Source organism: Sebastes fasciatus, chromosome 5 (genome assembly GCF_043250625.1).
Source record: "Sebastes fasciatus isolate fSebFas1 chromosome 5, fSebFas1.pri, whole genome shotgun sequence".
Classification (NCBI taxonomy): Eukaryota; Metazoa; Chordata; class Actinopteri; order Perciformes; family Sebastidae; genus Sebastes; species Sebastes fasciatus.
Window position 1 is genome coordinate 15894293 of NC_133799.1, and position 17951 is coordinate 15912243.

The window sequence follows — 17951 nt, forward strand, 5'->3', positions numbered from 1 at the left end:
TTTACTTGTAATGGATATTGTATTTAAAAAGGTGCTGTTAAAGGGCATGTTATTAAGGGGTTAATAAGGGATGTAATAAAACTACCATTCATTATTTCATTAATTAATCTCCACTGACACTTGCCATTGAATTTTTACATCACTGTATTTAGAAATCTCTAAAATCAAACTGCACTTTAGCACAACCTTATACAATAGATCTATTACCAAAGGTAGAGGTAAGAGTTATAATACACAACTATCACTTTCTGCCAAATTTTACGCTTACCCCACTTTAAACTCTTTTGATTATTTCATTGTTAAGTGGCCTTCTTTTTCAAACATATCTTATAATAAAAAAGGTCTTATCTGTCACAGTCAAACTTATTTCTTTGAGTTTTTCCACTGTACTCTACTCACAAACACTTTTACATGTCTTTCATCAGGTATTGCAGGTATATCAGCTGACCGCCAGGCTACATAGGAGTGGCTTAAGAGAGACCAAATACAACAAGCCACGGGGTGTTAAAATGTCCTGTGCAGGTCTACTCCACGAATGGATGCACAAAGCTGTGGTTGGGCCAGACGAACCAACCCAACACTCAAAAGACACAGGAAACGTGAAGAATATTTCAAGCCAGAGCAATAAAGTTAAGGCGTGAAGTAGATTTACATAAACAACTGTCAGACTGGTGCTAATAGATCAGATAACACATCTAAACAAGTGAGCCGAGTTATGCAAAACTAGGACCCACAGTGATGATGCAGTGTGAAAAAAAGTGCAGAGAGAATTGCAGACTATGTCAATGTGTTTAAAGAGGAACTGAAAGGGAGTATACCATCTTCTTTTCAGCAGTAACATTCAAAAGAAAAGCCACAGTCAATATGACGAGTGGCCTGAACTATAATTATCACTTTCTGGGTTATGACATAGTTGTGAAGACAAAGTGAAAATCTTATTTAGTGTATTTTTAATGCTGTAATCTGCCACGTAACAAAAATGTAAACAAGCGTATTAAAATAACGCTTGTATGTGCTTGAGTACTCCAACAAGTGGGTGGTTGAGCATGCGTGCAGTCAGCGTAGGTACGGTATAAAGAGGTGCAAGTTTGTGAGTGAGCGGAGCACTTGTGCACTCGTGTGTCAGACTGAGAACAAGCGTGGGTGCGTGTACACCTGTGGTTGTGGTGTTACTCACTCATGCACTGCAGGCCATGCTTTCTCTGCAGGGTCTTGCTGCACAGTGAGCAGGTGGCACAGCTGGAAAAAGCACCTGGCACCAAAAAATGCCCGTTGCTGATTCTCCTGCCGCACACTTTGTCTTTCTCTTTGGCCTCTCGCTCCTTCTCCTTCTCTTTTTGCTGCTCTTTTTCTCGGTTCTTACCCTGCAGAGGAACGAGAAGAGCAAACACACAGGTGGGGGGGGTTTACATGCAAAGTTGTGTGTTCTCTTTCACCATGGTACATACTACATGGCATGACATGGCATGACATTGCATAACCGTGTCAGAGGCAGGATATATAACAGGGTTTGTGTAAGTAGATTAGTGGCTCGTGTGTGCAGCAACATGCACACAGGGAACTGTTTACAACTCAGGATTTGGTCTTTTTTTAATGCTAATTAGGTCATATATTCCTTTGCCGTTCAGGCAGCATGGTATATTGCAGTATGAGTTCAAAGTGACATCTGTGGTATAGGTTTACCTTATCTTTATTGAAGGAGCCAGTCACCCTGTTCCTCAGAGAGCTGAGAGTCCTCTTCACCTTGGTGCCTTTCTCCACCTTCTCTGAACGATCCTCCTCTTCTTCATTACTGGTAGAAGAAGCAGAGGATGAAATACACACCAAGAAATAAAGGAAATACAAACACACAGAAACAGACTCTGACAGAATTTAATACTCAGATTTGATAATCATTCATATTTATTGAAAATTATTTATCTGATCATCTTGAAACTCTATTCTTAATATCTTTCAAAAGCTTAAGTCAAGATAGGACATTGTTTGTCTTGTGCAACTTATATAATATATATCATAATTGTGGAAATCAACACACGGGTGATTTTGTTGAATAGTTGCAGCAATGGGAACTTTAATTGGATTGTTTCCATGACAAGAAACCACATCACTGCAGGACCAAAAGCAGCTTTAACTGTACAGACTCTTAATGTTTTAACCCTTTTGGTTTTGATCATCCCCTGTTATAGATGGACAATGAAACACCTCTATGCAAATATGCAAGACACATAGCAACCATTTATTGAGCACATCATTATTATTGTTGTTAGTATTTTTTTTTCATCCAAAATGTCCATAAAGGTGAAAATGTCTGCAGCGTTAGTGATAAGGGAACTGTGATAAGGACGGTACTTACTCATTAGAGAGGAACTCGTACCAAGTGACATTTCCTACAACTTTGGAGTCTGATCTGTTGTTCCTCTGTTTCGCTCTGTGGAGGACAAAGAGAAGGTTTCAGTATGGAGAGAGACTCAGTTTCAATGGCCCAAATATTAACCATAAATAACCATAAGATACTTTTAAAGGGGGCATAGCATGCTTATTTTCAGGTTCATACTTGGCATTTTGGGTTTCTACTAGAACATGTTTAAATGCTTTAATGTTCAAAAACACTTTATTTGTCTCATGCTGTCTGTCTGAATATACCTGTATTCACCCTCTGTCTGAAACGTGTTTGCGAAGGTTCTCAGTCATCCAGGTCATGATATCCGAGTAAGGGGTTAAATCAGCGGCAACTGGACTTGGTCTGAAACGCTCTGTTTTAGCGCCTGTCTCTTTAAGCCCCCCTCCTGAAAAACTCCAGGGTGCTCTGATTGGCTTGCGAGAAAAGTATGGAGCACCTTTACAAAGTTAGTTCTCAAGCTGTGGGTGGAGGTGCTCAGATGGGGGGCGGTATATTCTAATGAGCCTGAATGTGACACAGGAAGGGGAGCCAAATCTGAATGGCTTGTTGAATAACATGTTTTCTAATCTATGCAGTCCACAAAAAAAAAAACTGTCTGGGTTGCTTTAAGGCCCTGACACACCAAGCCGACAGTCGACCGTAGGACAGTTTGGGGCTCTAGTCTGGACGTGTCAGAGTTTTTTTGGCCTTTTCAGCATGTTGAATCAGCAGCGGTCACTCTGATTGGCTGTTCAGCTTAAACGAATCAGTGCACGAGAAAAGAAACGGAAGTGAGGAAAGCAAGCAATGAGTAAAGTCAGGAGGAAAAACACAGAAGGCTCTTCTTATTATTCATTTTCATCTCATGTGATCATTCCAATACACGGATATTTTCACAACGACATGGCCATGTGGAATGAAGCCGAGTTATGAGTGAGAGTGGTGTGAAAACGGTCGGCAAACGCCGTTTTGTTTCATGTACATATCATAACAACGGCTTGTATATTCGTCGTCCTCGGTCTTCCGGTTTCCCTTTTTGAATGACAAATACAGACTACCGCCGCCTGCCGGTGTGGAGAGTTATTTCTCACGCAGGCGCAGTATGTACGTGCTAACTGGCCGTCGGCTGTAGTCTTTGCAATGTGTTGAAATGTAACTTGTCGGCCAAGACAAAAACGAAGTGAGGTGATGCAACAGTTGGCCTTCGTCGTCGCTAGTTCTTTGATGTGGACTTGGTGTGTCTGGGCCTTTATTTATATTTATTTTTAACCCTAATGTATGTGCACAAGCATTGAACAAGTGAGTTTTTCATGATATGTCCCCTTTAAAGCAGCACAAGTGAATAGAGAAACTGAGAGTATAACATGGTCCAGCCAGAAGTGCACTATTAAGTGGTGTTTATCACAAAGTCAGCTGGGTTTCATTGTCAGGTGAGCTCAATGTCAACTAGTGTTTTTGTGAAATAAAAAAACCCTCTAGTGTTCCACAGACCCTTTCCAGGGATGATGGAGAATTCAGTGCCCAAACAGGCACATGCAAACACACGTCGAAATAAAGCATGCACCCACACACAGTGCAGTGCTCCCCCTGGTCACAATCTGGCTCTGCTGCTGCTGCTCTGAAGACGAGCGTTTGAGCCAAGCAGACCTCCCTCTCCTGTTTACTTACCCATGGTACAGCTTTAGCTCCTGCAGGACTTTTTGTACCATCAGCCTAAGACAAACAAGACACTGAGACTGAGTGAGGAGAAGAGAGGAGAGGAGAGGAGAGGAGAGGAGAGGAGAGGAGAGGAGAGGAGAGGAGAGGAGGAGACTACTGGGAGCTGGGTGTCAAACTGCAATTTAGAAAAGGATCCTTTCTTGTCTGCTGCGTCCACACAATAGTCAAAGCACACAAATACAGTACTACACCGACACACACACACACACACACACACACACACACTGAGGGGCCATCTAAGGAGCTAGGAGAGAGGACTGTGGGAGGAGGAGGTTGCAGACATATGACATGGAGCAGAAATGTCAGGAGGGAATGGGGGAAGCCCCCCTGTTATGTGGGAGTTAGACAGCTGTACCAGACTACAATAATTTACAACTACAGAACAGTATGTGAACTATTGTACTGAGCCATTCAAAAGTGTCAGGTATAATTTACTGATCAACAGTTGTCTGCTGTGAATCAAACCAGAGGAGTATCTTTCTTCTTTCTTTCAAGCATCATTAAACCTGAACTGAAGCATCCTCTGGAAAGGAAATAGATATTCCACCTTATATTGCGTGTCATAAGGGGGGGGGGGGAGGTGTAGCCTCAATTCAAGCTGCAGATGCAATTGATGTGCAGACTTACATATGGCTCTGTCCTTCAGTAGAATGTAAGTTTTCTTCAGGGTCAAACTCCTCTGCTGCAGAAGAGAAAAGGTCAAGCATGATGAAAACAGCTGCCTGCTGAGTGTAAAACACACAAACTAACATGTACTCTATACGTGTACCAACACTCAGCCCCACCTCCTGCTGCCATGGCGGCCTGTTTGGATGTCTGCACAACACGAGAAATGTGTGCAGCACGGGAACATTCGTCAGTGGCGAGGATGTCTGAGCGGGAGTACAGATGCCTGCCAGGCACGCCACCAGCCTGGAAGCCCTGAAGAATAAACACACATGTACATCAAGTGCACATTAGATCCGTTTCATCTCCACTCCCCAACATACAGCAGAAATACTTAAAGGGTACATTTGGAGATTATTTAAAGTTTTCTTATTAACAACAAATCGCAAGAAAGACCAACAACAACAAAAATGAATTGATCTGTATCATCTATATAGCAAAAGCTAGACATATCATATTAGAATTGTCCAAAAAAACATTAAAACACATAAATGAGCCACACTGTTGCACTGGGTGACATGTTCCTTCGTCACCATGAACACACATACTGTAGTTTATTTTGCCTCAATGCTACATACCAGAGGTGGTACCAAGTCATTTATTGCAAGTCACTAGTAAGTCTCAAGTCTTTGCACTCAAGTCCTAAACTTTGAGTTTTGAGTCCTAAACAAGTCATAATGTGCACTGCAATTCGTTTTTTTTGTTGACTGCCGCATACTTTAAACGAAATAATCTGTAGTATAATTTTTTTTCTAACTGGCACTCAGTAACGTCATGGTTCTTTCCTGCAACTTGATTGGATGCTGTCGGATTGGTTCAAACAAAGTGGATCTGGGGAATTAAGTATCAACTTGCTAGGAATGAAAAGCGATTCAGGAAATGAAGGGAAGCAAATTAATTCATGTAATATTTTCAAGTCAAAAGACTCAAGTCTAAGTGAAGTCACAAGTCACTGGTTTTAAAGTCCAAATACAATTTTTTTTTATTTTGTCAAGTCGAGTCTAAAGTCATCAAATTTGTGACTCGAGTCTGACTCGATTCCAAAACATGTGACTCGAGTCCACACTGCTGCTACATACACCATCCTGCTGCTGTAAATACTCACGAGAGCACCAAATGTGCATTAATCCAGGGTTGAAAATAGTCCCTAACAAATGCACTATTTCCTGATGTTTGAGCAACAAAAATTTCAGTTCCCAGATGTTTAAGGAAATTACTTAGATTTTTTTTAATGAAAGGATATATTTGTGACCTGTTTTTGAGGATTTATGTCTTCACTGGAGACCAATGGGTATGGAGCTGGAGCTGGAGCTTTCATCTTGAGATAAGATTAGTTGACAATAACATATATAATGTGTCACTGTTGCTTTATTACCATGCTAGTGACCCTGGATCTTGGACAGGGGACCCTCAGCCTGGAGCCATCTGTCTCGTCTCCAGGACAATCTGTGCAGCTGTAGTCCTGCTGCTGGCTGGACTGTCCCTCCTCATCATCCTCTCTCTCTCCATCGCTGTCCATGGCCATGGTGTCCAGACTCAGTCTGGCAGCACAGCACAACAACAAACACACAGCAGGCAGTAAGAAATGTATCTATTAACCAAACTAAACTTTTGAGAGAGACACTATGAGTCTATTTTTGTGTTGTTTTTCGGTTTTGTTTTTCATTAAGTATTTCGGTGCACTGTTCATATTCACACCCCAAAGTAGCCTCGACTGCATTATTTAAAAGCTGTGAAAGAACAACCAACTAAACCACCAAACACACTGAGCTCAGCTAAAACATGTGTAAGACTTTAGATATGACTCATGAGCTGTTTGGGTGTTATTATATTCATCCTTATGAGATCTTTCCATCCTTTACAACCATCCATCCATCTTACCTCCTCCCCAGGTTGATGGGGGACACGGGCATGCACCAGCTGTGCCTCCGAGACGTTGACATGGATCTGACCAGAATAGGAAAGCTATCCAGGTCTGGCTCTCCGTCTAAATCCATAGTGGCTTGCTCCTTTACTTCCTCTGATCCTGTTATTCCTTTTGCTGTTTCCATTGATCCCAACAGTCCATTCAGATTAATAGTCAAGCTGAGCCCTACAGCAGGGCCTGAGGAGTCACCGCTGTCAATGATACAACCCGGCAATATCTTCGGACTGAGCTGAGTGACCACAAAGTTTTGATGAAATTCCTCCGCAGGGTGTATATAGTAAGGGGAAGATGGTGCAGCGACCTGAGGCGAGTGTGTGCTCAAAGAAGTCTGGTTGATGGCAGGATTGTCTGTGTTTAGGGACACCTGGAGGCCAACAGTCAGAGTTTTGCTCTCTGGGACTGTGGTTACTGTGGATGCAGTACTCTGTGAAGCCGGTATCCCTCCCTCCAGGTCTTTAAAGTACTCAGAGTCTCTGAGAGAAGAGCTGAGGCCCTGCAGGTCCTCCACACTGCTGCTCACCTCCAAACAGGGGCAGTCGTAGTCGCTGACTACTGAACACGCATCCTGCAACTCAGCAAGGGAGGCAAGAAGGCAGAAAGGGGTAGGATGAAGCCAAGAAAGATTTAAAAGCAGAGGGGAGAGAGAAGAAAGAGGAAAGACGTGAACAGAGAGGAGATAAGGATATTCTGAACATCAGCTCAAATCCAAAATTCAAGTAGGCTAACTCAAGTAAGTCCATGCTAGCAGCTCTGTGAGGCTGTACTTAAGCACAGCGCTTTTTCAGCTTAATGTTAACATGCTCACAATGACAATGCAAATGTTGCCAATATCTGTCAGGTAGAATGTTTACCATGTTTATCATCTTATTTGACAAGGTTAGCATGCTAACGTTTGCTAATTAGCTCTAAACACAAAGTACGGCTGAGGTTGATGGGAATGTCAGCTCTATGTTCCCTCAGCATCATCCTTGGCCCATGTTAAAATCGGTCTATAACTTTTTTAGTTATCGCCCTGACAATATCCAATAACAGACGGACAGTCTGGCTAATACTTGTTGTCTTCGTTGGTTGGGTTGGTGAGTTTTAGGTAGGAGGAGTGAGATTGGTTAGGGTTAGAATATCAGGGTGAGCTAATCAAAGACAGAGTAGGGCGGATCATGCCTTTGCCATAGTAGAACAAAATTGTGACTGGGAAGGTCCAGCGACGTTATTCTACATAATAATTATCCATGTGCATCTGTTTGTTGCATGGAGAGTGTTTATTTTCGGAACAATGGGCGTTTGTTTTCTGGGTAATGGGCTGTCAGACAAATGGTCTTTCGGTTCAATGTTTTTTGGACTATTGGGGTTTCAGAATAATGGTCCGTCGGAACAACGGCATGGCACCGGCGGGAGTACTTACTGAGGGAACATTGGACTGAGTGAACATAGACACGCTCCCAAAAGTCATTCGTTTTGCAGGTATTTGGTCATAAACTAAAGAACTGGACAAACTGAAGTTTGACCTTTTGATGGAAGGTCAAAGGGTCAACGTTATTATAATACATCCTCTGGGGACATAAATGTCTGAACAGCAATCCATCCCACAGTTTTGTATAGATTTTTCAATAAAAATTAACAAAATGTTAATCTCATAGTGGTACTAAATGAAATGTCAGGGGATCACCAAAGTCATGAGGATTCATCATCTGGGAACCATGAATGTCTTTCAATTTATCCAAAAGTTCAGTGGTTTTCCAGCCTTTTTCCTCAAGGGACCCCTTTTCTATCGTTGAGTAAACTGACAACCCCTGACTAAGTGACATATTTTATGGATATTTCACATTATATTCAATACATAACAGTACAGAACAACTGATAAACTGTACAATTAACCCAAATAGTGAACACAATAACAGCAAGAAGTTTGTGTAAAACGAGCGATTTGGATGAATTTTGATCAGATTATTTCCTGTGAATACTACATCAGAGATGAATTTTCCTGTTGTTTTTAGGAACTCTTTGTCTGTATTGTGTGTGTTTTAAATACTTTTTTCTACTTAATAGGCTTCTTTTTTGACAAATGCAGTGTTTTTTTCTCCCTGGTGCTTGGCCATTGTTCTATTAGCACTTTGGTTGTTTAAACTGCATACTTTTCTAATGCAGGACAAGGCTGTTTAGCAGAGAGGGAAGGCTCTGTGAATATAACTTGTGTTCAGGTCTTCACCTTTGTCCTGCTAAATCTTAAATAATAATTCAAACTATTAAAATATCAATTTCACTTAGTTTTCTTCACAGAAATGAATGAAATTCTGAGATATAGGCCAACTGTATACTTTTAAAAAAGGTTGTCTTACACGCCTTAAAATCAAGAAGGCCTCGCGACCCCCCGTGAAGCTTTGGCGACCCCTAGTGGGGATCGGGACCCCACTAGTTGGGAACCATAGCTATAGTTGATATCTTACAGACATTGCCATCCCAACAGCCATGCCACTAAAAGGGAAGGGAAACAAAATTGAAAATAAAAAAGATCTAAACCAAGAATAAAGAGCTTTACCGGGTCTTTAATGGTGCTACCAAAGAAGACATCCTCAGCGATGGAGGCGGGGGATAGTGATGAGGAGGATTCTGTCCTGCTGGCAGCATGAGGCTGGACACTGAGCTGGGCACTGGGAGGCCCACAGGGCTGACTACATGGCTTGCACTCTGATGCTGAAAGATAACAGAGAAGAGTTATAAACATTTAACAATAACTTCAACAGGAGAAGAAGAACACAAAGAAAGGAAGACGTGGCTGATTGCAACAGCTGCGCAACACCTGCGTAATCAATTTCAGTGTGTATGATGGAAGACAAGCTCAGTTACAGCCGCTTGCTCCATCCTCTCACTGAAAGCTCCTTTACATTTCCATTGCATAAACAGATTCCTGGATTCACATGATGCCACAAAACCACTTTCATCACTGCAAACTGCTTGGTGAGCCAGCATTAGTCTCCATGTCAGTGGTGGAGAGCTGGAGATTATTCCCTCACTGAGCTCTCAGTGGCCCGAGAAGCTGCTTGTCTGTGGTAAATAATGTAATGTACTATAGTTAATAACATGCTATATGAAGGAGATGTACAGTACAGAGGCAAATATGGAGCTTGGTATCACATATTTGAGGTAAAAAGTGTGTAATTATAAATTCTTTTTACATTTTGCATTAATGAAAAACAAACGTGTCAGTGTCTCGTGGTGTCTGAAAGGTCTGTTAAGGCGTCTGAGTATGTCCTGTTCACTGTTAGGGTTTCAGCCACACCATGCCCATCTGAGGAGGGGAGAGCCGCAGCTACGACAGGTTACATAAGCCTCATTTCATAAGGGACGCCTCCTGTGAACCCGAGCCTTAAACCTAAGCCCACCTGGCTCCACAGTCAGGCACTCACTCAATTCTCCTTGAATAGGTTCTCCTCTGTTTCTGTTCCCCTGTGAACGTTCATTTTCTGATTTACCACGATGACCAGTGTAAACAGGTATTCTGCTGCCGCTAATGCTATACATGTTACGTCTGATTTCAGTAATGAAGGAATGATGAAAGAGATGCTCTTACTCTCTGAACTATAAAACAGAAACAGAAACATGCTAGGAGTAAACATCAAAGGGGACATATCATGAAAAACTCACTTTTTCAGTGCTTGTGCACATACATTTGGGTATCTGGAGTGTCTACCAACCCATTACCTGGGAAATAAGACAACCCAGTCAGTTTTTTTGGGCTAAATCAGAAAATATGTGTGTTCAACAAGCCATTCAGATTTGGCTCCCCTTCCTAGGTCACATGCATGCTCATCAGAATATACCACCCCCCATCAGAGTATCTCCACCCATGGCTTGAGAACTACCTTTGCGAAGGTGCACCATATTTTTCTCGCAAGCCAATTCAGCAACATTAGCTTAGTCGTGTTTCTGTCAACCTCACGAATGTTCAATATTCACTCTTCTTTTAGCTCTGGTTTGGTCTTCACCAACTCCTGAGAGGCATATTTTGCTTTTCAGCTTTGCTAAATGCTCCACTATGTTCAACAGAAAGTCGGTAACCATGTCAGTGTGCTGTTTGGTGCTGAGCAGGTTAGCATACAGTGGGTTTATCAGACATTTTTTGCTAAAAAACAGTGTTATAGTCAAGACCACCTAAACCGAGACCAAGTCAAGACCAAGACCAAGGCAGGGCGAAACCGAGTCAAGATCGAGACCAGACCAGTGGGAGTCCCAAACTGAATGACACACGATAAAATGTGGAACATGCAAAGCAGAGGCACTCCTCAAATGAATCTGAAAGTTCAACCATCATAAAAACACCAACCGAAAACAAATGAAGATTCCTTTTCAGTCACCTCTTTTATTGCCAAATATATATATATACAACTTAGTGATATCCCTGCAATTGTGGTCTTGAGCGGTCGTGAAATAAAATCCAGAGTCCTCTTTGTCTGAGGCCGAGACAAGACTGAGTAAAAATGCAGTCGATTCCGAGACCAAAACCTTCAAAAAGTGGTCCTGAGACCGGTCTCAAGACCAAGACCCTCAAGACCAAGACCGGTCTCGAGAACTACAACACTGCTGAAAACAGCTCCCTACAGTTGCTGGAAACAAAGTCGATGAGAGCGGTGATACTGAACAGTAAGTTTACGGGCTAAAGGATGCTAAAATGCTAGTGATAGTGATTTGATATGTTGTTACTATAAAGATATTAATCAGAGTAGCTGTAAAACCCCAAAAAGATATTATATAATCCATTATGCTACAGTTATCTACAGTACATTGGATTATGGACATATCCTGTATGCTCAGGTTGCTGCCACTACCTTAAAACCATTAGAGGTTATCACACTCACCACTGTGAGTTATATGAAATTGACATCTAGAAGGTATCAGCAGACCTGCATTTTTATTTATGAGACAGACTGCAACACAACGTGAAGTTAGAGACGTTCATTCCACTTTGCAACATTTCTTGCAGATACTTCCAATAATATTTGTGATTCTTTTAATTAGACTGTCTGTGTGTGTGAAGATTGTTTTGTGTGCCAGTCACTCCTCGACCTTATGTATAGTACTTGTGCAGTGAGATCGAACGCAGACCGGCCACACTCTGAGTCCTGTACCAAGTCCTGCAATAAACCAGCAGCATCCACACTCCCCTCCTCAGAGATGCTCTCACATAAACACACAGACAGACCCACTGCACATCTATTTTCTATATTACTAAATCACTCCCCGAGGCTGCGGGGATGGCAGTGTCCCCGCCGGAGGGAGAATTTGTTTGCATCCAAATCCCACTCGTGTTAAGTGTAAACTCAGACGCTCGGTACAGACACTGCAGCGGCTGCTTGATGCTGTCTCTTAGTGCCGCTGTAGCCTTTTATGGTTGGCCTCTCATATCTGGTAATACATCACACAAGGATGAAACATCAGTGTGTGTGTGAGTGCGTGCTCAGGTGTGTGTGTGTGTGTGTGTGTGTGTGTGTGTTTGGCACTGTCATAGTCAGCTGTTCTTCCCATAGTTTGGCTCCACATAACAAAGGGTGGTCTGCTACTAAAACGAATGGCTATTATCAACTAATAAATCACTAAATCACATCAACACCACGCCTAAAACTCTTTCAATTATGACACTTAAAGTTTACGCAATATAATACTTCATGTGCTTTATATTACTTTTATTTATCTGTTTAATGTTGTTCCTCTTTTCATACATTGTAATTCCACAACTGTAACTTCTGTCTACTCTGTTAAATGTTTTTTGTGGATTCTTTCCTTATTCAAATCGAGGGTCTAAGGACCGAGGCTGTCATGTCAACACGTTGTCATCTCAACTCATCACATACTGACACTTTGTCAGACCCCTCTGCGCCACTTTTCCGTTGCAGTAAACACATGCTTAATGTTGTGAATTAAACAAAACCACTTAGTTAAGTTTAGGAAAAAACTACATGGTTGTGCTTAAAATGACGATGTTTTTTACAGTGAAAATGTGACTTGACGTGAACACGGGACATGAACGAACTGATTATAACATGAAAGTGAAATGTAACGCACAGGACACAAACAGCAGTCTCCTGGATGAAAGCCTTGTGTTTGAGAACCCATCCACCTCCCCTCCCGCCCGCCCAGTGAGTCTCCTTTTGCTACGTCACCAGCACTTGTTTACTGTTGCCACAGATGGGTTTACATTGTAGTTAATGGACAGCCTGGTGCCGCGAAAAGGTGCCTTGTGCGGTATCGAACGCCGGCGGCCGTCACAAAGCGTCGGTATTTCACGCCCTGGGAATGCATATGTTGCACAGATTGTCCTCTGAACAAAGTTTTGATTTTGGGCTATATAAGTAAAATTGACTTGGCTTGAAAAACACCTTACAATAGATCAACTATTTTACTGAATTTATGTAACTTCAGTTGTTTTTTTGTTTTTTTAAAGTAAAACCATGTTTTTAGGAACTGCTCTTGTGACAAAATTAATACTAATTAATTCTCTAGTGGTGCAAGAGTTTCTTATTTTATTCCTGAAAATGAGTAAACCGTTAAGTATTTTGTTAAAACTGAAGAACAGCGATTCCAACAAAGTAAACACAACTTTAAATCTATAGAAATACTGTAATTTTATATAATAAGTATGTTTCTACAGAATTCTGTAAATGACAGATTTGTGTGCCACAGTGTGAAATCCTGTTTGTGAAACAAGACATTTTTGCGCAAATGTGACAGAAGGAAATGATCTTCACCACAAAGCCTACTGTACATCTGTTTGCAAAACTACATGACGATCACAAGAGGAACTCTGCCATCATATGATACGGTCAGTTGATTATTTACAATGTGCATGATGACTTTATGACAAAGCACATAGATTTAGAAAAAGTGTACAGATGTGTTTTCAACAGAGACACTAGTACAATAAACACCTTGTTATGTATCGTTAAGGTCATTCTGATGAGACAAACATATTAACACAACTAACATAAATATATTATTCAATACTTCAAATAAAGTGTTTGGATTAAGGTCACGGTGACCATTCAGCGCCTGGATGATTCACGGACTGGTGTACAAGTGTGTGTCTGTGTGTGACAGATGTTGTGTGCAGGTGAAAAACAGAACACAGAGGCTGTTAGATCTGAGGTTGAGCCACACATCAAAACAACTGTCATCTCACAGATCCTCTTTGATCAGAAATTCGTCCGACTACAGTTTCAAAGTGCCGAGCTACACAGACGCCACAGCTGAAGCAAAATGGAAGCGTCCTACAGTATACGGCTTCTTAATGTCATAAAAAAAACCATCATATTCCTCTGAAGATAACAGCATGGGAACAGACAGCATGAAATAAATCAAGCTCTGTGTGTTATAGAGAAGGATGAACAGAGAAAGAGGAGTTTTTGTATCTGTAGTGTGTATAAAACTCCACTATTTTCAGTGAACTCTGGCTTTCTTATTGGACTTACATAGAAAACTGTAAAATCACACCAATGCTGCACCAAACATCGTTTAAAAAAAAACTTAATTTAGGCTGTTAACTCCACAGGTACTGTCGCAGTATCGCCAAACAAAATCAAATCAACGGTTTCTCCTCAATTGTAGATGCATGGTGACATTTGTTCTCACAGCTTAAACAATGCACCAGGGTTAGAAATGACTCATTTAACTGATTCACAGCAACTGTCACTCACCACACCTCAATCATGTCAAAATGGTAAACAACGACCGACACATCCTCCTGAGGTCGCATCCAGTCCACAACCTCTACTGGATGACGACCTCTTCTTCTCTCTCTCCAGTTGTACCACCTAACAATGTTTCCTCTGTGCTATCCAACAAACCAAAAAAACACCTGAAGTGTAATCTAAATGTGCAACCAGTACCTCTCTTGAAGGACCATCGCTTCATCCAGAGTTTGGAGAAGGAGGGCCAGGAGTTGTTAAGAGGAGAGTCCGCCATACGAGCAGCACAGTGGGAAAGGCCAGCTGGAACTGGAGCTCGCTCACACTGGAGCTCTGGCACCCAGCAAGAGGAGGAGAGAGGGCAGGAGGGGAGAGGAGGGACGGAGGGAGGGAGGGGAGTCGAGAAAGAGAGGGAGAGAGTCCAAGGCAAGGAACACTGAGCTGCTGGTTGGGGATTACCTCCCCAAAGAGTGGAGGAAGAAAAAAAAATGTGACAGTGGGAAGAGAAATGTAGGTGTGAAAAGTGTTTTGGATCTGTTGAAATTTTTTAATTCTCTATGATACAGTGTAAAAGACTCCAAAGAGGTTTCAAGCTTTTGGTTTTTACTTTAAGACCATCATCAGGAGCAGGTGGAGGTTATAGAAAACAACAGCTCCTTTTTTTGAGTAACTCCACTTATACAGGTTATAATTATGCGTTGTGTTGCGTCTCCTAGTTTCTGATAAAAAGTTAAGGCAAATCTTGAAGATGACCAAGGAGGAGATCAGAAAAGGGTGTTTGGGGTGACACAGCAGTGAGCAAAGGTGTAGTAAAGGGACGTAATGAGTGTTTTAACAGTCTAAGATTACATTCAACACTCATAAAATGAGTTTGTTGAGCATGTTTTACTGCTCCAGACCAGTTTAAAGATGCCATTGTTTTAGGGAAATAAGTCAGAAGCAGAAAAAGAGAAGGAAGTATACGCAATGAAAGTATAAGGCAATGATGCATGCAGTCTGTTCTTTTCTTACTCTGAGTCACGAACCCCTACATCTTCTGGGAAGAAGTAAAGCAAGAGGTCATTTAAAAGAGCTAAAAGAAACTGTCAAGAGGACTGATCACCAAACAGGAGAGAGAGGAGAGTATATCTCTAACTGCTGCAGCTACTGGACACAGAGCCTGACAATTGTTGCAACCATTGTGCTTCTTAATTTGCGCAAGTGTAACTACGGATGACTGTCAAGTTCAGCTCACTGCACATCAAGTGGAAAAGTCTTCTTACTTTCCCACAGAACACTGGCACTGAGAAGGCAAGTAGAAATGTGCTAAAGCAGAACATTATACTGCAGAAAAATACTTCAAATTTCAAACAATGCATTGACAAATGCAAGTAAGGAACTGGGCTCTTGTGTGCAGATCACATTTACAACTCAGAAAAAGCAACATAAACTCTACTTACATTTGATGATAGGACAGATGGCAGCGTGTGAGCCCTCTTTATTCACCTAAACAGGGCAGAAGAGAGGAGAAAAGGTGTTTTATAGTCCCTGAAGTCTGACTGTGCGTATGTCAGGCTCGCCCTCACACTGACTGCCAGAGGATCTCAACACTGCTTCCTCTTTTACTCAGTATGTGCAGCTGAGAACAAAGTGCTGCTGAATGGCCCACACGTAGTTTCACACATCGCTGCTGCTTTAAAATGTGTTGCGGGCAGCTCACGCGCTCGTTGGTAGCACAGCACGATAGCATGATACTGTAAGTGTAGACAATGAGTGACCTATTGACAATAAACACTTGTTCTGACCTCATTCAGTGCACACATACACCCATCATTGAGTTGTAGTTTTATCTCATGACTTACATCAGTCTTATCTCTATTCTTGTGTTGTGCATCTTCATGTCTTGCAGCGTTATGCTCCCCCTGCACAGCCCTGAGAAACTGGGTTAGGAGGAACTCGCTGCGTTTGTAGTGGTTTCAGTCAGAGCACGTCTTCATCAGAGACGCACCTCGACGCACGCTGTACCACCATCCTTTACTTGGAGATCTCAGCGTGTGAATGAACGCCGAGGTTCACATGAATTAGCTGCCAGGTCGGATGTCTTCCCCTGAAATACAATTCACAAGCAGTGAGGAGGGTATGGGCTGATAATGCATGAAGGAATCATTTATTTTCTGTTTATTGCTTATTTATTTTGCACAATGTAAGACTACACAACATAACAAACAAAAAAAAAAGAATAATATAAAGTGCAGGAAGAGGCAAAAGACCCACTGGGCTTATCTGAAGCCTCCACCTAGAGACAAGATTAATATAAATAAATAATATGACTACATAATAGTGATAACAAACAATTAGAACAAGATATATATAATAACAACAATAACAATGCAGTAAATATATCAAATTTGACAAATTTGATGACTAGGTGGGGTGTAATTTAAAATGGTCAGTCACAGTGATTCGGCAAGAAATGCAATTGTTAATAAATATACAAATATATAGATATATTGCATTCTGATTAAAATGGTCAAGTTTGAAGTTTATGTCATTCTTTCTTTTGCAATTGCATCGTTATATAATGTAAGAGAATTAAAATGACGGGGAGCAGCTTTGAATCTTTGACTCACTGAGAAAAAGCAAAGAAGGCAAAGAAGTGTGAAGAAGAAACACTAACTTTCTCTCTCAACTACTGTCGAGATGCCCATGAGCAATGGAGAAGTCAATGGTCATTGATGAGGTGGGTGTACTACTAGGTACATGGGTAGTTTACTGAGATAGGGAAGTGGGTATACGCTCCTATATATGGCTTTTTGGCTGATAGGTGGGTATACTGTACACCACAGGAAAAGAGGTGGGTATACCTATTATACCTGCATATACCCTCCACTACACCACTGCCCGTGAGCAAGGCACTTAAGTCATGTGAGCTGATCATTTCAACAGCAGGAGGTTTATGGCTGAACTTGTTAGTGAGGTGTGAGTGGACAATAAAGCTGGAGGAAAAGAACATGAATCCCAAACAACAAAAGCAAAGTTAAAAGTGTGTAACATGTGATGGAAGGTGTTTAGACAGAGCTAAGTAAAAGTAGCAATACCACATTTAAAAAATACTCCTTTTAAAAGTTGTACTTAAGCATTACCCATGCTTGCATGTATAAAGCATTACCAGCAAAAATTGACCAAATGACCCCTATCATACTTTTATATATTATAGGCCTATAATTTGGAGTATTATGACAGATGCATGGGTCAGTAATGTTGAGAAACTAGCAAGAGCACACGTGATTTAAAAAAAATGATCCAACTGAAACTGAAACAGAGCCCAGTGTTGCCAACTTTTTTCCAATGAAATAGCAGCACTAGCCAGCTCCAAAGGTTTCTAAATTTAGCAAGAAAGTCGCTCTGCAACACTGACAGTCCCTCCAAAGCCACTCCCCCACAATTATCATAATGAACATAAACATATAATAATGAACGTAAACAACAAACATGGCTATTGTTAGTACTCACAGCTGACAGGCCAGCAGCTTGTGGAAGACTCTGGTGACGCGCAATGAGTGCACGGGCAGAGTGCACGCAGGAGGGCAGGTAGACAGACAGA

At 41.6% G+C, this 17951-nt stretch overlaps 1 protein-coding gene across 5 annotated transcripts in view; it reads right to left on the reverse strand.

Annotated features, from left to right (window-relative positions):
• The window catches only part of arhgef18b (rho/rac guanine nucleotide exchange factor (GEF) 18b), a 48073-nt gene extending 32105 nt beyond the window's left edge, over window positions 1-15968 (reverse strand). For 2 of the 5 annotated variants that reach the window (XM_074635297.1, XM_074635295.1), the window contains exons 1-10: window positions 14570-14690; window positions 9229-9383; window positions 6647-7257; window positions 6141-6306; window positions 4885-5020; window positions 4727-4781; window positions 4049-4093; window positions 2354-2428; window positions 1684-1792; window positions 1178-1364 (exon numbers count right to left, since the gene is read on the reverse strand). In XM_074635297.1, the coding sequence (XP_074491398.1) occupies window positions 1178-1364; window positions 1684-1792; window positions 2354-2428; window positions 4049-4093; window positions 4727-4781; window positions 4885-5020; window positions 6141-6306; window positions 6647-7257; window positions 9229-9383; window positions 14570-14645 (1615 nt within the window). In that variant the 5' untranslated portion in view covers window positions 14646-14690. Of the gene's footprint in view, window positions 1-1177; window positions 1365-1683; window positions 1793-2353; window positions 2429-4048; window positions 4094-4726; window positions 4782-4884; window positions 5021-6140; window positions 6307-6646; window positions 7258-9228; window positions 9384-14569; window positions 14691-15807 lie in introns of those variants that run through there. The other 3 variants (XM_074635299.1, XM_074635300.1, XM_074635296.1) reach the window with 3 other exon arrangements.
• Window positions 15969-17951: the final 1983 nt, after the last annotated feature.